This window comes from Gymnogyps californianus, chromosome 3 (genome assembly GCF_018139145.2).
Source record: "Gymnogyps californianus isolate 813 chromosome 3, ASM1813914v2, whole genome shotgun sequence".
NCBI lineage: Eukaryota > Metazoa > Chordata > Aves > Accipitriformes > Cathartidae > Gymnogyps > Gymnogyps californianus.
Genome location: NC_059473.1, coordinates 111011077 through 111036467, shown reverse-complemented (window position 1 = coordinate 111036467; position 25391 = coordinate 111011077). Strand labels below are relative to the sequence as shown.

The 25391-nt window shown below is 42.5% G+C and overlaps 1 protein-coding gene across 1 annotated transcript; it reads left to right on the top strand.

The window, feature by feature from the left end:
- The first annotated feature begins 1473 nt into the window (after positions 1 to 1473).
- On the top strand, positions 1474 to 24849 carry YWHAQ (tyrosine 3-monooxygenase/tryptophan 5-monooxygenase activation protein theta). The gene is made up of 6 exons (XM_050893877.1): positions 1474 to 1555; positions 2732 to 3116; positions 19389 to 19512; positions 22034 to 22197; positions 22589 to 22684; positions 23776 to 24849. Exons 2-6 carry the CDS (start codon positions 2823 to 2825, stop codon positions 23833 to 23835), a joined length of 738 nt encoding a protein of 245 aa, XP_050749834.1. The 5' UTR covers positions 1474 to 1555; positions 2732 to 2822; the 3' UTR covers positions 23836 to 24849.
- The last annotated feature ends 542 nt before the right edge of the window (positions 24850 to 25391 follow it).

Sequence of the window (25391 nt, the reverse complement as noted above, 5' to 3'; positions counted from 1 at the left end):
AGGATGACTATATTTGGTGATGCTGAAACCAAAGGTGAGAAAACTCATCACCTCATGCAGAGACTCGGTACTGCACAAAGACATCGGTGAACCCGCACTAGCCTGCACCCTGACAGACCAGATGCATTTGATCCGCGCCTGGATTTTGTATGCTGAATGGCAGGACAAACAGCACAAACCCACTGTGTCCTTACCACACCCTCTGAGACTCAGGCAGCGTGAGTGCAGACAAAATCATGCATCCATTCGGCCAGCGTTTTGGACATACATACAGCAATAGGTGCCTCATGTTTATCCATTCATGGATGGATAACATTTATTATTCGTATGTCATAGCATGGACCTAAAATTCCAGTCTGTGTCCATCACATTTTTGACCTCTTGAAAATTAAGGTGAAATCAAGGCGGGGGAGAAGCGAATCTATTGATAGTTGCTTATGTGAAACGCTTGCCTCCCCCTGCGCGGGGCCTCGGGAATACGAACTCTTCAGGAACACCTTCCTGTCACCCCGGTCCCAGGGGCAGAGCGCGGCCACCCTCACTTGAAAATGGCTTTTGAGAACCTGCATTGGAAAAAAAACCGCGTCCGGAGCAGACTATGAAATTCCTGCCGCCCCCGCCCCGGGCCGGGGCACAGGCAGGGAGGGGCGACAGGCCGCGCCGAGCCCCTCTCCCCCCCGGCCGCGGGAAGGCGGACTTTGTCCCAGCGCAGCCGCTCCGGAAGAGCCCAACGGCCGCCGCCGGCCTTACCCGCTCCTCCCGGCCTGCCTCGCCCGAGCTACCTCAGGGGCGGCCGGGCAGGGCCGGGCTCACCGCCCGCCGGCGGCTGAGGGGAGAGGCGGGCCGAGGGCGCAGCCACCCGCAGGCAGAAGAGCGCCTGCTGCCCCTTCGGGCGGTGAAGGGCCGCCGGGGTGTACGGCGGGGCCGCCTCGCCTCAGCCCCCCCTTCCGCCCCGCCCCGCCGCCGGCGCGGGCACGGCCGCGGCCGGCGCCTCCCACCCGGGAGCTCCCGGCTCCCTCCCCCCCCGCTCCCCCGGGGCGCGCGCCTCGTCCCCTCGCGCCACCGGTGCCGCCCCGCCGCCGCCGCCGCCCGGGCCGCCCCGCTGCGCCCCCGCACTGTCCCGTGCCGCGGCCGGGCCCCGGCTGCCGGGGAAGGGGGGAGGGGGGACGGCGGGGGAGGGAAGGGGGGGGGTTGTAGCAGCATCACCATGGCGACAGTGACGTCATCTCACCCTGGATCTAATTGGAGGAAACCCCGTGGCCCCAGCCGCAGCCCACGGGCCAACCGAGCTTGTGCCCTGCCTGCGCTCGCCCCCGCGGCGGCGCGCTCTGCTCGGATTGGCTGTCGGGGCGCGGGGGGGCGGAGCCTAGCTCGGAGGCCAGGCTGCGATTGGCCGCGTGGGCGCGGGCTGAGCAGCGGGTAGGCTTGCCTGTGCCAACGCCCTTTAGCGCTGGCTCTCGCCGGAGACGGGAGCGGCTCTTTCTCTCCGCCACAGCCCCGAGCGAGGCAGCCGATCGGGTGGCGCCCGCGGCCCGGCCTAGCGCAGCGGACTCAGGTGAGCGCGGTGCCGCGTCCCGGCGGCGGGCGCGGGCCCTGCTCCGCCGCTGCCTGCCGCCGCCGCGTCCTCCATTTTGTGATCGCGGCGTGGAGCGCTCGGCGGCCCCGGGGAGCGGGAGGCGCAGCCAGTCAGCGCCGCCATTTCGCACCCGGCGGGGCCGCCGGCTTCCTCTTTCCGCCCTGCCGCCGCGGGGGCAGCGCCGGCCGCCCTCCGTCCCCGCCGCCCCCGCGCCCCCCCGCCGTCCCTTGGGGACGCGGGCGCCCCTGGCCCCCGCCCTCGCCGGGGCCGAGACCCCACCCACTGCCGTGCCACCGCGCTCCCCCACCGGCGGTGCGGGGCCGCCGCGCCCCCCGCCGCGCCGAGGGCCGCCGTCCCGGGGCCGGAGCTGCGGCCGCTCCCGCCGCGGCCGCCGGGGGGAGGCGGGGAGGCCCGGGTCCCGCCGCGCCCCGCCGCCAGGAGGCGAAGCGGCCTGGGCCGCCGGCCTGGCCCGCGGGCCGCCCCGCCCCGGTCGCTCCGAGCTCCCCTGGCCTCGCTCGCCGCGCGGAGCGCGGGTGCCCGGGGGAGGCGGATCCCGGGCCCACTCTGCCAGCCCGTTGGGTTTTAACCCCTTCCTGGCCTCCCCAGGGACGAGCTCGTCTCGCTCCTTTTATTATTTTTTTTTTTTCCCCGCTTGTCTCGGCTTTGGCATCTGCCTTTCTTCGTCTCTCACCTGCAGGGCTTGTGGCACACGGGGGCAAGGCCCCTCAGGGTTGGTGGTAACTAGGTATCCTTGTCCAGGTCCCTGTGAGGCAGCATACTAATATGTTCACATAAGGCAAGGAAGAAAAGCAGGGTGAGGACAAAAAGTCCGCTCTGATGGAAAAATAGCTATTTCCAGCTATTGGGCTTCAGGCTGCTGTCCCTTGGCTAGCGCTACGCGTGCCTTCCCCAGTTGGGTTTCTAGGTCGTGGTTTCCCTAGGGGTGGACCCTTGAGACAAGTGCCTCTCCCCTTAGCCCTGCATGGAAGGGTGGGATGCTGCAGTCCGTCTCTCCACGAGAAGCACCTGGAGATGGGGAAGGGGAGGCGAGGCTCACTGTGATCCTTGTTTTTTGGTGGGTTGCGAGGGGTGGCATAAGATCACGTTCTGTAGTGTTTTATCCTAGCGTCATGGCTACTGTCTTCTTTCTGGCAGGTTTTGAGGTGCATTCTCGTGTTGATAGTGTGACGTCTCCAGCTTCTCCTGCTTTTGCTACTATACTGCTCTTGCCCCACTGCCAGCCACCATGGATAAGACCGAGTTGATCCAGAAAGCCAAGCTGGCTGAGCAAGCTGAGCGCTACGATGATATGGCCACCTGCATGAAGGCAGTAACTGAGCAAGGTGCCGAGCTGTCCAACGAGGAGCGCAACCTGCTCTCAGTGGCCTACAAGAACGTAGTGGGGGGGCGGCGCTCTGCCTGGAGGGTCATCTCTAGCATTGAGCAGAAGACAGACACCAGTGACAAGAAGATGCAGCTTATCAAGGACTATCGGGAGAAGGTGGAGTCTGAGCTCAGGTCCATCTGCACCACTGTGCTGGTGAGTGGGGGCTTTCTTTTTTCTTCTATTTTTTTTTAAGAGAAAGAAATACAGTATTCTTGTGTGCTGCTGTACTGGGGAATGAGACTGGGAACTTGACAGGGGAGTGGCATGCGAAGTATATGCTGGGGTAGGGGAAGTCAGTGCAGTAACTTCTGCAACCGTTACGTGAGTTACTGTGAGAAGGAAGATCATCTGCACTATGCTCTGGGCCCCATATGTGCAGAGGTATTTGAGATACACACTCAAAATTGAGTGTGTATTTGGAGTATGGTTTTGGATGGAATGATCCATATGCACTATTGCATTGGGTAATTGCAGAGATGCAGAGAATTTAGCCTTGTGCCTGTTTGTGCTGTGGTTAGTAACCTTATCTATCTAAGATAAGCTGAAAAGAAAACGAGAAAACCCCTTTATTTCTTCAGATCAGAGCTAATAACCTGTTAAAAGCATTAAAGTAACTGGGTGTGCATTTCATTTACTTCTCATGAAGAAAAAATACTCTCAAGGGGTCTTTAAGAGACATTTTGAGGATTTTTTTTAAAATATGATTTTATAAAGTAAGACATCTATATTGAAGATAAGAAATAAAGACATGTAGAAATCGGCTTTGTCAGATTCAAGCTGACTTCTCAGAGGAATCTTTGAGATGAATTTGCAGTAGTTATGGAATAGTATAAAACTAATGTGTGAAGACTGGCATGACACCCCAAGTATGCATCAAAGCCCAGGAATGCATTTCTGTACAAGCAGCAGAATTCCAGATGCTATCGATAGCGAAACTGTACTGTACTGCACTGTAGTGGGAGCTGAAGAGACGCGTGTCAGCAACGTGGAGGCTGCTGGACCTTATTCTACGTGACCAGGGAGTTGTGGATGCAGGAAGTTGCATGTGTGTAACGCAGTAGTAGTTGTGTGGCAGATAATCTTCAGTGGTTTATTTGCTCCTTTTGCTCCTCTTAGTTACTTTTTTTTTATTGGTGTCTAGTGTTGCTAACATGAGAACAGGAAGAAGCAAGTCTCAGGAAATAAACAATTTTGAGGTAAATGTATCCTAGATTGGTTTAGGAGACGTGAATTTAAAGCTGACTGGTTTGGAAGTAACTGAATTTGCTTCTTGATTAAGTGTTCTGGCTCACGTACAAGGGAGTAGTACTTTGGATTGTGCTGAAAATACCTATATGCTTCCTTGCATGCTGCCATCTAGGGTTTTTTTTTTTTTTTTTCCTAAATCAGTCAAAATGAGTTACCTTTGCTTGAAAGTAATTTGGAGACTTATTAGCTTAATGAATCAGTTGAGTTAATTCCTTAACACATTTAAGAGTCCATGTCTTCCAAAGAAACTGTTTCTACAGTTACAGGCGTAGTTAAGTTGTAAAACTTTCACCTTTGTGAAAATGATGTGACTCGTGTAGGGCACTGATTCCTGTTTCCTGTGACAAGAGTTTCACTGGAACCTGTGTGATGGCATGCCAGCACTCATGCTGTTGTCACTCCTCTCGATCTCCTCTACTCAGTGCCCCACTTCAGAACTAACGTCTTGGGACGTCAACATAAAGCTCACTCTTCAGACTTCCTAATCTCCCTCTGTCCTTCTACCAAATCTAGTTCCTAAGAGGTTATGCATAAAATCTTACACTGGTTGCTGTGCCATCTTGACAAGGAGCTCGTGCTTCCTTAGGGAGATTGAATGTCTCTGAATGATAAAGGTAGCGAGCCATTTCATGCAGTGTCTATACTGAAATTATTCCAGTCGCATCAAATGGTGGACAGCAGGTAGTCTGGTAGCCATGCTAACACAAACGTCTGACGTAGGTAAAGCAAGCTCTTCCTGTGCTAGCCGAGTTTTTCCCTGCATTCTGGTCTTTCTCTGTTCTCAGCGGTGGCCTGGTTGGCAACTCTCTCCTTCCCTTCTTGCCTGGAGGGCAGCAGGAAGTAGTGAAGACCGAAACCTACAGCTGTGCATGCTTTTCCTGTTGTGCCCGGCTGGCAAAAATCTGCCTTCCTTTGGTAGGAGGTGTCAGCTATCTACTGCAAGCCTTCTGATTTTTACTCTTCCTTTGAGAGCCATGCGCAGTAACATTCTATTCTGCTTCTCTCCCTTTCCTCCTCCATCTACCACTCCTATGATCCATGAGTCAGCATCCGAGAGGTTGGAACTCTCAATGTGCAGGCACTACAAAGGATGCGTTTCCTAAAGCTGAGCCACAAAGTGGTTTTGACTCCTTTGAATAATTTCTTCTTTACTAATACTATAGTAACTGCTTGTAGCCTTTTTAGATCTCAAGTTGAATCTCGGAGATGCTTTTTTAATTCTAGGAAGGCAGCTAAACTGAAACAACTGCTGGCAAGTAGTATGGAAAGGTTGCTTGTCATCTGGAGTATTTGGATTTAGCAAGGGTGGATGTGTTGGGTGGAGTGTGACTGCTGTTAGTCATACTACTAACAGTTTTTTCAAAAGGCTTTTTTTTTTTATTACTGGTATGGCACAGCTTTTCAAAATGAAGTATATCTGCTGTTGTAGAAACCTTCATTTAGAAATACTTGTGCTAGCATTACAAAATACTGCTAATTTTTGATTAAAAAGGCAGCAACACTGAATCAGCAATTACTTTTTTTTTCTGTAAAGAATGCCTCAAGCCGATTTGGTAAGGCATTGTTTTAGGGCATGGTTTGATAAGATCACCACTACAATACAAACATCCAAAATTATGTTGAGATACCTATATATAGATATATAGATAGATAGATAGATACATAAATCAAAACAAAACTTTTACGAATTATTTAATTAATGTACAACCACCATCAGTGGTCACGGTAAGATACTCCATCCCATGCCAAGCAGTGAAGACATTTCTTTAACTGCCTATCTTGCAAGTAGGAGTAGATGTGATCTGAACACTTTTTAACTGTTAATTTTATGACTGGTCTTTCAGGTGAGAGTGGCTCTTTAATGAAGAAATGGTATGACTTTGACAAACCACTTGCACGAATGTTTTATTTGAAAGGTACACTAGGAGATTTTATCGAAGTCCCTGTATTGGTTGACTAATTCTTTGGTGATGTAGATAATTAATGTTGAATCATCCCTTATGAATCATAGTTGAAACTGTTCTTGAAACTCTCTTGTCCTGGAATAAAGAAACAGGTTGGCAACTTAACTTTTTTTCAAGGTAAAGTTGAACTATGTTGTTCATATGCTCTCTGAGTACAAAGTTCATGTTTCTTTACATTCTCTGAGTGATTTCAAGACAGGAATACTAGGTAACGTAGAAGGGATGGGTGCAGCAGCGACTTTCACGTCATTAGTGAAATAATGTGTGAAACTTGGAAGATGGAATGTACAATATAAGACTAATGCTTTATTGTATATACACCCTGCTGTTTAGTGACATTAGATTTTCGAAAAAGGTAACTTTTGAATTGGAACTTCTCTGGGGGAGCAGATCAGACTGCTGGGTTTTCTGAGAGCCTCGGTCCCTTTGCACAGCAATAACTCGTGTTGCATTCAAGTTTCTTTGTTCATTAGAACTAATGTAAAGGAAGGAAGGACACCAGCCCTTGCCTGGAAGCAGTTCACTCTCCACCTGCAACTTGAGGGTTTTTCCATGTGTATTTGGTGGCGCCCTGCATATGTTCCGTTTCTAGGTCCTGATGTGGTTGGAGCTCTTCATAGAGCAATAGAGATGAGATTTGATAACTACTTGCCCACAGTTTAAAACTTGATGAAGATGGAATGGCTAAACTCATTAGAGCTTGGAAACAACTGTATCTCGATGGTTACGTACTCCTCATGTCTCTAGCTGAAAGTTAAAAGTTTATTTTAATATGCTTTTAAGTTTTTGCATAGAAAAGTTACATATATGAGGCTTTTCAGTTGTTTCCAAACATCTATTTTTATGATGTCCTCTGTAAACAGTTTTACATTGCACTGTCAGGCCCATGTCGGCCAGTTTTTCTAGAAATGAGCAAGGGCATTGTGAACTTTTAAAAATGGACCAACAGTGATGTTACTTGTGCTGTTGATTCTTTTCTGTACCCTGCGGCAGTGCCTGCAATAAAATAGTCTTGAGCTGTAAGGTGTATCTTATTTCAATTTTTACTGTCTTCACGTTGAGAGGATGCTTGTAAATGTTTGATCTTCTGTGAGATTGCAGTGTTAATTGTTGAAAGCATGTATTAGTGTGTTGCTCTTGCCAGCTCCCCTTTCCTTCCTTCCTTCCTCCCCCCCCCCCCCCCAAGGTTGCAACGTTGTTACTACTTCTGCTTTGCGTAATTAAGAAACAATAAATGCTAATAAGAACAAGGGTAAAAATCTATGTCCACTTCTGATTTTTATCCATTTGGTCGATCTGATTTTTATCCATTTGGTCGATCTGGTTCTAAAGTTAATCACTTAAAAATAAAGAAGAGAAAAATCCCCATACTAGATCGTAATGTTCAAAGCAGCTTTTTTCAACAGCACAAGTTCATGGCTTCATTGAAAATGAAGTTGGTATTTTCTTGCAGCAGCAAATAGATTCCTCGTGTCAGCTAAAATATATGATGTCAGATGATTAATAAGCTTTTACCATAGCCCTGTTTTTTCCCTGCTGTTACCTTTGGCCTACAGAAAAGTGAAATATTGTTTTTTATTATACATGCAGAAATTTGGCAGATTCAGTAAGTATCAGCTTGATGCTGCTATATGAACAATTTACTAGAGTTTCATGTCTTGTGAATCCTTTTTCTTCGCTTTCCTATTTTCAGTGAACGTCCAGAGTTTATACAGAAATACATAGCGTTGTAGAGGTGAAACTCTGGCATCTGAGTAAAAGGATATTACAGCCTTTTGACACTGGGAACTATGTAGGATGCAGTTTTATTCTGAAGGTCGGGCATACTAATCACTTCAGTTAATACTACTTTTGGACTTGAATTAGTTGTCCCGATAGTGGTTGGGACAGTGTTTCAAGTATTACTTTTTTTACCTTTTTAAAATTAAAGCAAATGCTATTGACTCATCCTTTTTAAAAGGACTAGCTACTTCATGACTCAAAGCCAGACCTTAGGTTGGGAACCTTACTTCTTGGCAAATCCAGAATTGTGGAGTGAATGTTAAATGCATGTTTTAATTTGGAATAACAGTCTTTTTGATGAAAGGTTATATGTGGGGAGAGAGTTGATTGTCCTTTGTGTTCTCAGCACAACTTCTAGCAAATGTCAACACATTTGTGATAAGAATTGTGGAACTTAATGCGTGAATCTTTTCTAGTTTAATATGCTTGAAACTTAAATTCATGATCTGAACTTGACTTATTCATAGTTGTACCTTCTCTTATGTCAATTTTTGCCCTTCGTTAGAATCCGCTGCTGGAGTGCTACACTTTTGTGCAAGGAAAACTGAATCCGTTTCTAAGAAAGGACTGACACTTGGAGAAACAAAACCTAGAATGCACTGAGGTTCTTGAAGCGGCTGAAAACTGTTAAAGCCCAACTAAAAATAGTTTACGGAATTCTGATGGTAGCTGAGGCCTCTATCCCATGCAGTCATTGCTTGCTGCCCTCTCCCCCTGCAACTGGATACTGAATTTCTAAAACATAAGCAAGCTAGTGAAGGATACAAGATAAATGGCAGCAAGGTATTCTACCCGAATTTCTGAAAACTTGTGCCCTTCCGTTATTTGCGTGTGCAGTGTCTTTTCCTTTTTCAGAAGCTATTGTGGTGAGTTTAGATCACTGATGTGATTTGCATGGATATCTCCATCTTGAGGTGAAGCTGAGAATAGGGTTAACGTGTCTGTTAAAAGTAGAAAAACCTGAAGATCAATGGCTTGTCTGTTATTAAAAGTTTAAGAAATGACCACCAGAGAATTGCACTTCTGCAGAGTCATAGCTCCTAACAGCTCTGAAAGGCCTGTCCTGAATGTTAACATCCTGTGAGAAGCAGGATGTGGAGTAATTGAAAATACAAAATTGCAATACCGATGCAGGTGACTAGCTGTTGAGAATGGGGCAGCCAAAGCCTCATCTATCTCCAGTGTCAAATCCATTTTTTAATGAGGTTAAGCTATAGATTAACTAGCCTGGTTGTAGTCAAGGCTATTAAAGCTTTGTCTACACTATACCTCAGTCCACATGTGCATCTAGAATTATTAAATTTCCTGGAGGACATTTACTGGTTTGGTGGCCTTGAGAAAGTAGGATGTGCTCACTAGAACTGGACAACAAAGACACAAATTCTATTTTTCTGTTAATGCAGTGAAGCTTTTAACAGATTTTATAAATCACTGTCATGCTTACCTGCTAGACAGTTGTCTCGCAGGCATTTCTACTACCTTAGATACTAATACGATATGATAGATGCCTTTTTGAAGTAAAATGTAGAAGGCTCTATATCAGAGAGATAGAACTTGATGAGGAAAGAACACACTCGGAGCTTGAAGGTTATTAGCGGTTGATTTCTTTATGATGGCACAAATTGGGGTTGTTTAGCACACTATTAAAGCAGTAGATTGTACCAGTTTCTGTATGGGTGCAGAAGCTTGGTATTCTGTTTTCGTTAATGGGGGATACCTGATTTTCAGAGGAAGGTAGTGAGGAAAATGGTGGGAGAAGGGCTAGTAAAAGTGCATGGATATACTTTCTTTGTACGTGTGGTAGGTGAAGGTGTGTGCTTGATTAATCCATGTTTTCTTATTTGTGTAGATCTTACCCCTTTTTTAGTTTTATGCTCTTGGTCTTTGAGAATGATGGGCCTAGTGCCCCTAGATGTTACTTGCCATTTGTGTTTAAGTGCTTTTGTACTTGACCACAAACTTGAAGCTAATTTTATCACAGACTAACTAGGTAAGGTAAGTAAGACTGTTCTTGAACACTGCATTTGTGGCACATACTCCAGCTCTACCAAGTTCATTGGCCTGATGTTTACAGGTTCCTCCTCATCCTTTCTGCTTCCCAGGGTGCCGGAACCAACATCAGAATGCTCCAGCTGAGCATACAGCTGACTTGTACGATTGTAATTTGCTAATTCACTCTGTACATCTGAATAACAGTTCATGTGAACTGGGTACTTAGACATAGGAGGCAGTAAAAATAATTTTAAGTGCCGAGTTTCACATCCTGTGGTTCTGTGCACCCACCAAAACATCAGATGTAAAGACCTATGAACTAGAAAGTCCTGAATTAGCTGTGATTTTGCTTGTGCCTGTCTCTTAATTTGTTAAAGGAATCAAGGGTTTGATTTACCAGTTTCTAACACTGATAAAGGTTTATTCCTTGGTCTAGCAATCTTTATTCTGCCCTTTAATTTATATGATCCATCCACTGAAGTAGTTGGATATAGGAGTCATGTTAGGCTCTGGAAATGGAAAACTTTCCATTTGCTCTGGTAAGAGTGTATATAGTGTATTTAGAAAACTTATTATCAGACTGACAGCCTCATATTTCCTGGATAAAACTTCTTCAGGAAGTTCTGTTCTGAAGTTGAATACATTTTGCAAAATTCTTGTAAGCAGAAATTGTTTTAAATGGAAGTAGGTAGCAGGGCCTTAGCAAGAAAGTCGAAGTTCACTTGCTATGAGAAGTTGTTGTAACAACGTTATCTGAAATGTTGGCTTCTAGTTTTTGTGACTTAAAGGTTAGACTTCATTGTTGTAGGTTGTCTCACTTGGGGAAAACAAATTACTGGCACACTCCTAATACACTGAATGAAATAATACATTGCTGGGTTTCCTTCAAGGTAAAGTTGGACAATGCAAAAGGCTCTTCCAGCTGCACTAAGCGATGGGAATAAAGTGCATCTGTTTCATTATCTTTCTGGATTTCAGTGATCACAAGCCTCTGATCCAGGGCTCCCAAAGAGAGCAGAACTGAAGCAAGTAAAACTTTTAGGCCCTCCAGAGTTTGTTTATTATCATGAAAGGCTGGCTTTAAAAATCAGTTATTTGCACAAGGGCAACCTTAAACCCATGTAACTCCTGCATGCTGTTGTTCATTTTGAGTATTGTTAGTCTAGATATATCTCAGTCAATCATTTAATCATACCTTCAGGGTTTCTGTAGCTGCAGAGCATAGAAATATTTTTAAACGCAAATTTAGACTTTTTTGTTTGATTCTATCATATTATGGAAGATCACAAATGGAGGATGCTGGAAGAAACTTTTAGGTAGTCAGGATTCTGAAGGGAAGAATTTGATGTCAGTAATGCATATTTACTAAGAGGAAAATAACACTTGAAGTATTTTGAGGAATTAGAAATATGGAAAATGCAATCATGGAAGAATGTTAGAATCAATTTGAGATAAATCTGTCTGATACCAAGAAAATTTTCCTGAAAGCTTTTGGCTGTGTTGTATAGCCATTACTTCAGCAAAAATTTATAATTATTGAAAAGGGGAATGACATTTTTTTTGAAGACTCATTTCTATATTTGGCAGGGGGAAACTGGAAAACTTTAGGCTCTTTCATAAAAACTTGAATAATTCTTTGACTTTCACTGGATTATTGGTTTTGTCTGATGAAAATCTATAGAAAGGAGAACTTGCATTTCCACACACTTCTAGTTCCTGGCTTACATAGTTCTTTGGGGAGCACAGAACTTTCTAACTTGTTGTTTTAGGAGAAATGTAAGGAGTGAATGTAAATTCTAGATTAAATTAATCTCAGCCCCAGGTGGGAATAGTGTGGGCAGACGTGCTGCAGCTCAGGCTTCCAATGCATCTGTTAAGTGGGATTCCAGATACTTCATTCAGGGCCAATCCTAAATATTGACTGCCAGTTTTTAAAACTATGTAGACAAAGACTCAGAACCAAATGGAAAAGACGAATTAGGTCACCCTCTCTGTTTCCATGCCAGGTACGTTTGTCTCTGCTTTTGACAGTGCTTTCTCAGGTCATCTTAAGGCCATGCCATTACTGGAAAGGTGTACACGTATTTTCCTCAATATATAAACTGAAATACTAATGGTCTTAAGAGGTCTGTATGAAAACTACTTAATGTTCTCCCAAAAGGAGTTGATGCATAGAGCTTGAATCCAGAAGGATGAAGAACTTGCTTCTGCTGAATTACACTTTTGAAAGTAAAGTGATCTTACTGTTGCAGCAGGGGACTCTCCCTTTCCTGTCAAGAAAACAACTGCTGAATGTTAAAACACACCTAGCTTGCAGTGAGTCATACTGTGGACTTTGGAATGACTGATTATACTTGAAATAGTCGAGAAGTCTTAATTTACTAGACGATTAAAACAGGCAGTCATTTGTGAGTAGAAGCCTTATTGAAAGGTCTGAGCCTACACCAATCATCTGTGCTGTCATACACTTTGGAACATTTAATGTGTTTAAATTTGTGTTTAACAGTTACATTAAGGGAATATGTTGGTCTGAGCTGCCTCACCAACTTCTTAGCTTTACTTTTTGACTGCAGGTAGGGTGGAAACCCTGTATGCTGCTTGTAGGTGGCTTTTCTCATATTGGAGCTGGGTGGACCTTCAGAAATATTTGAGACTGAAGAATTTTTCCAAGTATTTTACACACTGCAGCCCTGGCTGAATTTATGTAGTGTCACACACTTCGCATAGTGTGCCTGTTGGATGCGAGCTGCCCATCTTCTGGATGGGACTGTGACGTTGAATCCATGTTCAGGGTGGTGAGTTAACTTGCTAAAAAAAGTGATGTTGACATGCACTCTGCGCATGTGCGTTATTTTTAAGGAACCTTGTCTCAAAATAGGTTTATTTCAAAACAGTTTCTTCACTTGCATGTGACCATTTGGTCCTGTGGGGTTTGGCCAGTAAGTGTATGCTGTTATAGGCAAGTACAACGTTAAGTAATCAGTTACTTGCTGTCACCCATGCAACATCTGTTCTGGTGGCTAGCTTCAACACTCCTTAAAAAAAACCAAACAAACAGACAACAAAAAAACCCCAGAGCAGTTAAAAGCTCAAAATAGGGAATGTTCGGTGTTTGCTCAGGAAGGGAAGGAACACCTAGGAAACAGCAATAAAACTCAATCTAGTCTCTGTAAGACCTGTGAAAATCAGTACCCTGTGGAATGGTAGCACCTCCTTTGCTGGCAGGTCTGACAAGCACTTGAACAGCAGAGAGCTGAGCAGCTGTTTTGAAGTTCAAGCTGGTCTTTTTTTTTTTTTTTTTTTTTAATATCATTGAACTTTTTTCATCATGGGGTGAGGAGGAATGTAAAATTATTTTGTATTATATGCATTGATATTGATTAGTTTGTTCTTGTGTCAAAAAAGAGTAATACTGTTGGATTTTCTTCCCTAGATGCTTTTTGTGTTGTATGAGTTAAAGCCCAGCAGAGGACTTTGTCTTAAATTACTAAAACCTGCAAATACAAATTACTTGCCACAAACTGTTATGATGTTTGCTTTTAAAGAACAGCATTTAAAATCATATACCCAAAAGATGAAGATGGTGTTGGAATAAGGCGTTTTAAACCAGTTGAAGTAAGATATATGGGCCTTAGGCTCAAAGATATTGCTGAAACAGTCTGACTTGAAGATCAAACTTTACATAGACTTTATTCTCAAAACTCTGTGCTGGCAATTTTGAACATTGGCACACTCCTTGCTAATCATGCAGCAACTTAACCAGTTTATCTTTATGGGGGCAAAGTTTTGGAGAGCATTGCTGCTTATGATGGTTGCTTTTACATTGACTTTTTTTTCCTTCTGGTGGAGCAAAAGTAACGATATACCCTACTAAGTTGGTGAGAAACGCAAATGGCAATGTAGGTCAGTCTTTTAATAGCATAACATTAAATAACTTGGTGCTGGTGATGTGACCCAAACATGTTGTAGGTGTTGACATCTGAGTGATGGTGGCATTGTAAATATTTTGAGTTACTTCAGTTTACCACACTGAGAACTTCTGTTGGTACCTAGACACATGATATCTTTAGCTTGCTTTGAAAATTGACCTTAAACTACTTGTGATCAGTAGATAATCTCTGGAGCTGACCTGGTTCATGTTCATCCTCTGGTATTGAACAGATAAGTGTAAAGAATATATCTGTTAGCTAATGGTATTGGAATATATGCAGAGACTTATGTATTTGCTTTTCTTCTTGAAGTCCACTTCTAAATGGCCCAAGTGCTGAAGGCAGCTCAAAGGTCAATTTGGTATTCAAGTTGGTTTGGTTGTTTTTTTTTTTTTAATTCATCTTTGCTGTCAAGATTCTTTATAGCTGAATATGTGGGAAGAGAGAACAGCACAGATCAGATGGTGGTATTTTTCTGCCACTTGAACCTACTACATAGTTAAATTGTACAGAAAGTATTTAGTGTACACTGTGGTTGAACTTGATGTCTCAATCAGGCTTGCCTTTTAAAATAGACTTAGATGGGGGAGGTTGATGGGACTTTCTGTTTTGATGTCAGCTTTTAAAAGAAGGGGTTGTCCTGAAAACAGGTAACAAACCGTATGTGGAGTGGGCCTGGTACATGAATTGCAGGGGATGTGTGCATGGTGTATGTAAGGAGAGGCTGGCTGGATGCATACACAACAAATAATTAGAAGGAGCTGTGTCTTCAGGGAGCTTCTTTGTCTGTATCAGGCACTTCAAGTAAAGATACAGCTGGCATATTCCTTCAGGGCTTGCTTTTCATAAAGCTGAAATAATGGGGAAGTGATGAGAGCAGATGAATTAAACTTAGTATTTCTGGTTCAGGTTAATTGTAGTGGTCTGATACTACAGCCACATGTTCAACCCTTGTTCGTGCTTAAGCAGAGGGGAAAAGAGACTAAGAAAGGACAGTTACTCAGTTGGGAAAGAACAAAAGCAGAACTGGAGAAGGATCCAAAAAGGCAATTGAAATGTAGCTTTCTCTTGGCATGTAAAGGAATAAGACTGCCAATGGAGAGAAAAATAAAAAAAAAAAAAGTTTCAGCTTTAAAGAGGGAAGAAGTGGATTGCTGCCAGGCTCCTAGCCTGCTCCCCATGGCTCCTTCAGGCAGCTGCGGATCTGTTCCAGGGACCGGTAGCCTTTTGTTGCTGGCATCTCTTTAATAGATAAATAAATAAGCCTGCCTTCTGTAGGAGGGGAAAAGAATATCATATATGAGAAATGATGCTATTAGGACAGCAAGAGTGTTGGCACACTGTGAAGGCAGAAATAAATGGAGATGGACGAGCAACACTAATGAGAAGTGGGGTGGGAAATCTTGTCACACTACAGGAGGGCCAGCGCGCCGCTTGAGAATAATGTGTCAGTCTGGGGAAGCAGCAGATACCAAGCACAAACTGTCACAGTGCAAACCTATTCTAATGCAACCGCACCAGGACACGAAGGGTCTGGCTTGAGAACAGAGTTTTGATTCCTGCATCTTCGTACTGCTCATGGTTCTCAGAGTCACCCACCAACAGGGCAGGCCAGCGGCCAGCAACTCGAACATAATGTGGCTTTTCATGGCAGCATCTGAGACATGTTTGATGTTGTAGAGCACATAATTGCTGGTTGTTCAGGTCTTGGTTTAGAAGGTGATAAGAACAGTCGCAGTTCTTAATGATGGTAGCAACTGTATTTTGATACATAACTTTCTCTGACCAAAAAAAAGTGATGGGCATGTTTGCTGTATGTGAACATGGATGGCAGTCTACTGTATTGGCTGACTTCATCACAGAATCATACCTGTGGCAGTGCCTGTCTCTCTTTAGGTAAAATTTATCATAATAAATTTTGAGGTTGGCTGAGGTCTGCTTCATTGCTCAGGCTGCCTGTATTCATTTTACTTACTATCAACTGATGTTTAAAATGAGGATTCCTGGCTGATTGCTGTCTGATGGAAAGCCCAAGTGGGGAAAGATAGAGAATAGATGTAGGAAATCTTGAGTTTTCTTGGCTATTACTGACTCACAACAGTGTAAAGTAAATCATTTAGCTTATTGTGCTGTCTGCTCTCACTGCCCTGCCAACATTTTGTCTGTTACAGGGAGGGTAAGATGCCTTCCAAGAAATGATGATGTCCTGAGACAAATGGCTCACCAAGTGTACCAAATACATTATTGATTTGAAAGATAACGTCTGGATAGATAAATAATTAGCTTTACTCAAAGTGTGTTTGTATTCTGTTCTATCCTACATGATTCATAAATGAGATCTTGTTCCATTTAAGGCTATTAAAAAACCAAAACCGGATATGTAAAGTCCAGAACATAAAGTAAAGTTCCACCCTAGCTGATAGAGGCACAGATCTCTCCCTTACCATGTGCTGTGGTAAGGAATAGGAGGCCCTCGAGATGAACTGGGAGTGGGAGCTGCTGACTAGGCAGCTCAGCCTCTCCAGCTGAGGAGTGCCTAGGAAATAAAGCAATGTACGTAACCCACTCTTTGCTGTCTGAAAAACTACAGTTCACTCCCAGCATCTACTTTTTTCTCTAAGTTTCTCAGAAATCTGCACAGAACCACTGGTTTTCAAACCTGCATAGTAGAGGCAGCCCTGTCAGGATGCACTGACACACAGGCAGCAGTGCTACATGCTTGCCGTAGGGCTGGGGCCATGGCAAAATCCTTTTGTGCTCCTGGAAGAAGTGTGTGGCCTACCCCATCTGAAAAAAGAAGTGGGCATTAGTGCTCTAGGGAGTGTAGGTTTGAGGCTCAGCTTACATTAGACATGCTAAAGCTCTCCTGTAAATATTATGTAGCGTACACTAGATTCCAGGGTGTTAGTATTTTTAAGTCATAACCAAGCCACATCAGTTACACACAGTACTGCTAGAGCTACTACCTCCAAAGACAGAATTTTGTAATAAGATCAGTGATATTTTTTGTGTGCTAAATTTACAATAAATCTTTAGGTTTTGGAAGGCATAAAAGAAAAATGCCTGTTTGTTCCCTTGTTGATGTAGTTGTAACATCTTGAAAAGTTTTATTTCAGCGTTTAAAAGAAAAATCAAAGATACAGTTTTGTCAAATATGTGGTTTAAAATCCCATACAACGTCTCTTTCTTGGTTGTCTGGTCAGCGCTCCTTAGACTGTGGCATAGTTTTTCACATCTAATCTGAGCACATGGATAAATCACATCTCCGCTGCTTAATACAGTCCCAACCTTAGGATGGCCTTTAGAGGCTGGTAGTTACTCTTTGATCGTGACTGATTTAAGGAACCTTTCTAAACGTAGGTGTATTACATGTCAGCTTTCATCTTTCTGGGCAGTTTCTTGTGAAATCAAACCTCTGTGTTAAACTAGAGGTTACTGCATTGTCGTCTCTGAGACTTTGAAACTGGCTTGCGTAGTGTTGTGCTTTTATGGCTGGCGTTGACATCTATCATAGGAGAAAAGCATCAGGAAAACATTCAGCCAAAATGTGAATTTTTTCTTGTTGCAGAAATCTGTAGGGTGGGAATAACTCATTCTAATATGGGAATGACTCATGCAAAATAACAGTATTAATATGGGGTTGTATTACCTATCTGCCTACTATGTCTTAACTCTTGTTTTGAAACATACCTAAGGTTTTACTGCTTTTTCCATAACACCAGTGAGGTGTACCATTCAATACGCTTGCTCAAGCCCTTGCATACTTCACTGTGTTAAACTGTTACACAAATTCCCCACTTATCCCTATGCCATACTAGCCAGTGTCTAGTCTTTGGCAGTGGTTTTCTAGCCTTACAGAAAGTCCTAAAAATGTCTGTTTCTGATTTGGTAAGTGGAAGGGTGTGTCAGGCTCGGTATCATCTTACCCTCCCGCTGTTTTCTCTAGGGTCGTAATAGGAGCGCTTGTAACTCTTTACTGTTTCTTAATGCCTTGGTATGGGGATCTCTGAAGGGAGCTTGTCTGTGGAGCTATATGCAATATTACATCCGTGGTAAGCACACTGTGTGGACACACAAATGTTTTTTTCACCCAATTGGAAGTGCCCTACTACAACTGTCGGTTTAAAATAATTGCCAACACCTCAAATGGACTTGGAATGAGTAAATGCTTTCAGCTGGATTGTTCTGCTACCGTTGATTATTAAAGGAAGTAATAATGGTATGGTGGTATGCATAGGGAGTAGGTTTGTGTCTAAAATTAGCTCATTTTGATTATAGTGCCACAGTTACTAATTAAAATGCTAAGGGTTTTTGCCCTGAAAGCTTACAGTTCCTTAAACATTTTCTTTGTAGCTGCTTCATGAATTTGGATACATGTTCCTGTAACAAAAATCTTACTTAACTAGCCACAGTTTGCAAGCTTTGTGGAAACTTTCTGCTGCTTTTATGACCTGTTTATTTTCCAAGTAACTGAATGCAGATCTTTATCACTTAAATTGTTAGTGTAAAGGTTCTCTGAGTATTGTGGGGTTTGCGTGAGTCTATTGGAGCTTATTCGCACCTTTGTCAACTCCGGAGAACATGGGTCGGTTGTGGTAACGAGTTGGGTAAAATCACAGGGGCCCAGGGACAAGGAGGTCAGCCAGAAGCTGCTCTCCTCCTTGTCAGTTCTCTGAAGTACCCCCTTCACTGGGGGAAAATCCTGTACCTCTTCTTCACCCCTATCTTGGAAGGGCTAGGAGGCCTAGCAGTCTTGGAGAGAGACTTATCTCCTCTTGCTGGAGGCTTGTAAACCTTTCCCTGTCCCTGTGAGCAAGGGGAGCGACGTTAGCAGCAGCTCAGGGTGTGCTGGAGAGCACTGTATAGCTCTTCGGTTCCTGGGAGCAGCACGGTGGACATGAAGGATGCCTCCCTGCTACGCTGGAGCGGGTGTTACTTTACAGCCTTGCAAAGAGCTGGTACGGCTTGGTGAGGCTGGCTACCAACTAGATGGGTTCGAATCCTTGGTGCTCTCTGGTAGGTGGGCTGGAGATTCCTCATCACAAGTCTAATGAACACAATTTATATAAAAAATAGCAGAGTTGTTTTTCTTACTTTTTTTCCTGTGAAGTGGGAGTAAGTTCTTATTTATAAATAGCTTTGAAACTTTCTGCATAGTGTTTCATTTTTCCAGTAAAAGCTTACTCATTTGCAACAACGTTTTTGAAATGAGAAGTGCATATCCTGAAACTAAACTTGGTCCTGAAACTATATGCCAGTAAGCCTTTTCTTGTTACTTTTTTGCATCTGATCGGATGGCTGACAGATCATCTTAATGTAGTCTCTAGCTTTGTGCCTTTATACAGTTTGTTTAAATAAGTGTGCATCCATCTAAAATGCCCTTAAAACTCCTTTTTCCTTGTAGCAAACACTTGAGTCCATCCAAACTTTCTGGAGAGAAGAAAAATAGATTGAACGTAGTTGCAATGGTGTATGTAATACGTCAATGTCTTTTGTTGTTGTTGTTTCAGGAGCTGTTGGACAAGTATTTAATAGCTAATGCAACTAATCCAGAGAGCAAGGTATTCTACCTGAAGATGAAGGGAGACTACTTCCGATACCTTGCTGAAGTTGCCTGTGGTGATGACAGAAAACGTAAGTACCTTGTGGTCTTCGGGTCTTTAATAGCTAATGAACTTCAGTTTTGGAGCATGGGCGAGGGAACAATAAATGAAGTACACGTGCCAGTATCTTTGAATTCACATGAGTTAGCTGAGTGGGAACAACTACATTTCAGTTGGAAATCTCCAGACGGAGAGTAAAATTCTGAATAGGCATTAAGCATTGTATGCCAGGGAATTTTAGCTGGTGTTCCTGTCATCTACCCTAAATTTCTGGATAGTTGTTCCATAATGCTTATTCAGAGCTTCCAGAAACAATTTAGGTGAAGGTCTGTAACATATTTAATCTTTTTGTTTGTATTTCTTTACTAAAATAAAGTTGGTGAGCAAGAGTGAACAGATCTCTGTAACTTTTTTTTACTCCATGATGGAGTCCTGTTGATCTATAAGTTTTAACCATTTCAGTGTGAAGCAGGCTTCATTGTAGTCACCTAAGTTTATAAAGAAGCAACAAAATGACTAGGTCAGTATGCTATCCAAAGAAGCGTGAGCTGCGCTCTGAAATGGTTGATGTTCACGGGGATAATACTGTCCCTGTAATTTTAGTTTGCCCTTTTGGATGCAGCAGAAAAGGTCTGGAAAACTTCACAGCTGGTACTGTCACTTGATACTGGGCATCCTGAGAATGTAGAACATTCCTAGAAGTTAGAACATGTGCATAGGTGGTTGTAAGTACCTCAGGAAGCTCTTCTGGGGAGGATTTTAACTCTCTGTTCAGAGGGCGTATTGAATTAAGTATTAGAACTGTCTTGCAAGGTGCCCAGATACTGTTGTGATGTTAAAAACTCTTGGTATGGCATAAGCTAGTGATACATTTCTGCATAACAAACTAAAATTAGTCCTGGAGTGATGCCGTGAGACAGAAAGGACATGGGCAGAAAGGAGATGGGCTGTCGGAGTGGGCAGAGCGCTGAAGTGACTGTCCCTTTGGGTTGGGCATGGTAGGCATCTGACAGTGTTGGCTAGTTTAAACTGATTGAATTGCAAAGTGGGAGGACAGAGCTGATTGTCACTTAAATAAAGGCTTTGTTAGTCTCCTGTCTTGTAAGAGCATTTAAGTTGAAGGATGAAAGTATACAAAATGGAGTAAAAGTCTTTGCATTAATGAGTTGCATTCAGAAATTGTTAACCCTTTGCCTGACGCAACTGACAACAGCAGGTCCAAGTGTAGCAGAGACAACTTGTCTTTGGCTTTCACAAAGATAATCTGATTTATATTTTGTCTCAAGCAACAGTTACAAATCTGTGGGCTTGTCTGAGCAGAGAAATACCAGCTTATCTGGCTAAAAAGACTGCATTTAAAGTGATATGCATGCTGATATGGGTGCTTACTGTGGAGGAGGGACTGATTGATAACCTTATTAGCAGATCTCGGTGTTTTGCTGGGAAGTTACAGCTTATGTGTATCACCATGCATACATTTTGTGCTTGACTTCTCGCAAACTTCTAGGAGTTTTACTTGAAGCTTTTCTGATGTTCCACCTCTAAGCATCTGTTTATTTCCTCAGCTTCAAATGTATTTTATGTACTTATAAGCTAATTTATTTCCTGCATTTGCTAGGTTTTTTGCCTTTTTTACCTGTTCTCAGCAAATTAATAGTCCATTAGCCTTCATTACAGTGTGAATACTGAAAAACCCATGTCCGTGTTCTGACTCTTTTGAATACTTAACAGATTTTACTTGCGAAACTCTTTTTTTCCAGCACTTTCTAGAGCAATTATGGTATTAGCTCCCTCAGAGAGCTGTATTCTGAGCTCTTACAATGGCCTTTCTTTTCCTGAGGTCTCCTTCCATTCTGCAGGCATGTTTAGGGCAGCTGTTGGCCCTTTGGTTGTCTATCAGAAGAGAATCTGGAATAGACTATATGTAGCACTCTTAAAGTACTCACTCTGACCTGGTAACCTCTTTTCTCTGTGGTATTTCTCCCAGTTATTTTGGGCATGACCTTGTTTTTTTTATCTTGACCTATCTACACCCAATTTTTGGAGGCAGACTTTCAGTTTTTCAGGAACATCCAGTACATGCCTTCCAAACTTCCTCAAGAAGAAGTAGGGCCGTACAGACAGTAGCCTTCTTTACTCTGCACGCCTGACTCACAGGAGCATGTCCATCCTGTGCAAGGAATGAAGCAGGAGTTCTGTAGAAAAACTAATGCACAATTTTTTTTTTTGTACCTAAAGTGTCAAAGGCCATTGAGATAATATCGTCATCTTGGATGTTTGTATTTCCTAGCTTCCGTATGTTTATCTGTCTCTTGAATACCTTTGCTCTGTAGTAGCTTTATTTCCTCCCCGTGTTTTATCAGTGTGGCAGCTGTACTTAAAATGGGTTTAAAATCATTACCTTGATTAAAGGGAGTGCAGTGTCTTGCTAAGAGCAGGCTTAAATAGGGGACTGTTCAGCCTCCTACTAATGGAGTACTTTAAATAGTCATATCTTGGGGAAAAAAAAAAAAAAAACAAACCAAACTTGATGTTTCTCATTCTTTTAACAGAAACAATAGAAAACTCACAGGGAGCTTATCAGGAGGCATTTGATATCAGCAAGAAGGAGATGCAGCCAACACATCCAATTCGCTTGGGTCTAGCTCTTAACTTCTCTGTATTTTATTATGAGATTCTCAACAATCCTGAGCTTGCCTGCACACTGGCAAAGACAGTAAGTTACTTTTTTCTTCTGTATGCCTGCAGGGACAGTAGAAGAGCATTTATGCTTAAAGTAATATGAATGATTATTTCCTAGAGTTGATGCAGGAAATGTTCCTATTTAATGTATCTGGTTTCCAAGCTCATATTGTTAGTAGGATTAAAGGCGTACAAGCAGGCTGTATTTACAATGTGACTTAAATTTTCAGCAACGCGGCAAGCTTTTATTATGCCTTTATTATGCTTCTGTTTCAAATAGAGCAATTCAGGTCATTACCTTCTAATGTGGTTTTTTTTTGGTTTTGTTTGGTTTTTTTTTTTAAGCTACCTTTACTGATAGGTCTAGCTTCTGATTGTTTAATGATCAATTAATAGAAAGACTAAAGATGGTTTAATTATTCTAGGCGTTTGATGAGGCTATTGCAGAACTTGATACACTGAACGAAGACTCATACAAAGACAGTACTCTCATCATGCAGTTGCTTAGAGACAACCTAACAGTAAGTTGCCTTTTTATGTGCTATCTGGTTCTGTAACCATGCATTTGCTTAGTTAGACTGAATTTGTGATGAAACAAACCCCTTATTTCGCTCTAGCACAAAACATAGCACTGATTCGGGCTATTTACCCTGCTATACCTTTTCATAACTTAGTTTGAATGTAGTGTAAGTTGTTGTCAGCAACTTCATGCTGTGTAATCTAGAATAACAGCTTGGATAGCTCACATTCTTCTTTGTTTGCTGGCCTTTTCAGTGGAGGGGGAGAAGGTGCATTCGGCTAACTTAACATACAAGATAGGGCAAGGAGTCAAAAAACAGTAGTCCGTGATCTGTCAGGGATTCTTAATCAAACTTTTTGATGACTACCTCAGAAACAAAGCGTCTTTCCTGTTGTACATCCAGTGCAGCTTGCTTTATTAATTTGCCTGATTTTCATTTAAAAGAAAAGATTCAGAATTTCAATGTATTAAGAATAGAATCAGTTGATGTTTGAGTATGTATTATAATGATTAACCATTTAAGGTAAGTGCCTAATGGAACCACTGGGTTCTATTAAAGTATGTAACTAAGGCAATTTTTTAGGGTATATCCTCTCTGGATATTCACTGCATTTAAAATTACAGCAACATTTATTATTTTGCAATACTCCTTCAGTAGAAATGTCTTTTATTAGCACTATAAAATGCTTAGCTTCAATAACCAAAATGGTAATCTTCACTTTCAGGATTCAGACCGCTGCTTTTAAAATTGATGTTACTCATGAAGCTACCGTTCAGACTTGTTGAATGATCTAGGATCGATGACATAGCTCACTATTAAGCACAGAAGTCTGGACCTGTTTAGAACCCTGTCTGCTCTGCCTCTAATACCCGAGGTGCATAGCTAGTTGTGCCCGGGGCATGGGGAACTATTGCCAATTACCTCTCTGCGAGCAAGTACTGGAAGCCAGGCTTGTACAGCTCCCGTGCACTGGTACTTCGTAGACATCCTTAAGTCTAATTCGTTGTCATTTCTATACAGCCAATAGTTGTCCCTTTTAGGAAGTAAAGCTGCGGTTCTGAAAGCTGACACTGTTTTTCTTTTCTTTCTAGTTATGGACATCAGACAGTGCAGGAGAAGAATGTGATGCTGCAGAAGGTGCAGAAAACTAAACTGCACGTGGGGCGTCATTCTCCCTTTCCTTCTCAAGAAACCTTTTTACACGTCTTCATTCCTTATAGCTCCACTTGGATTTCCTATAGCAAAGAAAACCCATCCATGTGTATGGAAATCAATTTATAGTCTTTTCACACTGCAGCTTTGGGAAAACTCCATTCCTTGATTTGTGTTTGTCCTGGCCTTCCTGGTGTGCGGTTACTGCTGTAGAAAAGTATTAATAGCTTCATTTCATATAAACATAAGTAACTTCCAAACACTTATGTAGCGGACTAAAGTGTACCTGGTATTTAAAAACAAATCTGAACCAGTTCCTGCCAGTTGACTGTGTTTTGTATTACAGTAAGATATGAAAACGTAGTTAATTGCAACTGAAGAGTGTTCCACATAGCTTTTAATTCTCCACATTCCCTTCTTACTCTGCAGGGTTTCCTTTCCATAATTGACTTTCACATGCTACTGTGTATTCTTTTCAGTAGGAATATGGAAGTGTTGGGCCAGATCAAGTTGAGCATTTCTAGTTTGGAAAATGACAAATTGAGTTGCTTCCTGTATCATGTAATACAGAAGCTTGTGTGTTCGAAAACAGGGGCTTCTCTGAATCTTCAGTTGCTGCTGTTTAAGTTGATATCCCTTCCCAATAAAAGTTCACTTACACTCCTGCCTTTGTAGTTCTGGTATTCACTTTACTATGTATTAGAAGCAGCATGTTACTGCCGGAGTACAGGCAGTGCTTTTTGGCAGACTAAAGTGCATGTCATTTCTTAATACACTGGAATGGGAAAACCAATTGAAGTTCACATGTCCAAGTATAAAATTTAGTACTTTTCCATGCAGGTTTGTGCACATGTGAGAAGGTGTCAAGTTTGTCCAGTGATTGTTATTTAGAGAGTTTGGACCACTATTGTGTGTTGCTAATCATTGATTGTAGTCCCAAAAAAGCCTTGTGAAAATGTTATGCCCTCTGTAACAGCAAAGTAACATTAAATAAAATAACATTTTATAAACCACTTACTGTTGACTTGTAACAATTCCATGTAATCACTTAAGGGCTAAACTGAAATGTAACTATCTTGTGCTAGAAGTGTCTTTCTCAAATTTAGTGCATACTTTTAAAAAGTCTGCTCTTAAATGAACTAATTTTATGAAAATATCCTGGATAACTTTTCATAGTTAACCTGACATGTGGACTTCTTAATAACTAAATCTACTTGAGCTAATGGCTTCACCTTAATAACGACCTGAGAAAAAATAGCCAATTTCTTGATATTCTTCCATGGCTTGCAAATCTTCTCATCTAAATTATGCAATTTTTTTGTAATCTCTTGAAATTCTCCAGTCTGTCCTCCTGTTGTGTTTTTACACTGATGGTCATCATTATTATTACAGTATTCCAGCTACACTTTTAGTAATGCAGAGGAATTTGTCCTGCTCTAGAACATTAGTTTGTGTGCTGCCACATCATAATCTGCTTTCTGTTGTTCTTAGACTGCTTTTAGTATTACTGTTTCCCCCAATTTTTGGAGCTTTTTGTAATAATACATTGCTCTGC

What these genes read in the sequence shown, in the direction of transcription:
- YWHAQ (XM_050893877.1), top strand. Translation starts at nt 2,823, where the DNA reads ATGGATAAGACCGAGTTGATCCAGAAAGCCAAGCTGGCTGAGCAAGCT. An exon ending in CCTGCACACTGGCAAAGACA is followed by an intron (nt 22,198 to 22,588) that starts GTAAGTTACTTT and finishes TAATTATTCTAG; the next exon opens with GCGTTTGATGAGGCTATTGC. An exon ending in TGCTTAGAGACAACCTAACA is followed by an intron (nt 22,685 to 23,775) that starts GTAAGTTGCCTT and finishes TTTTCTTTCTAG; the next exon opens with TTATGGACATCAGACAGTGC.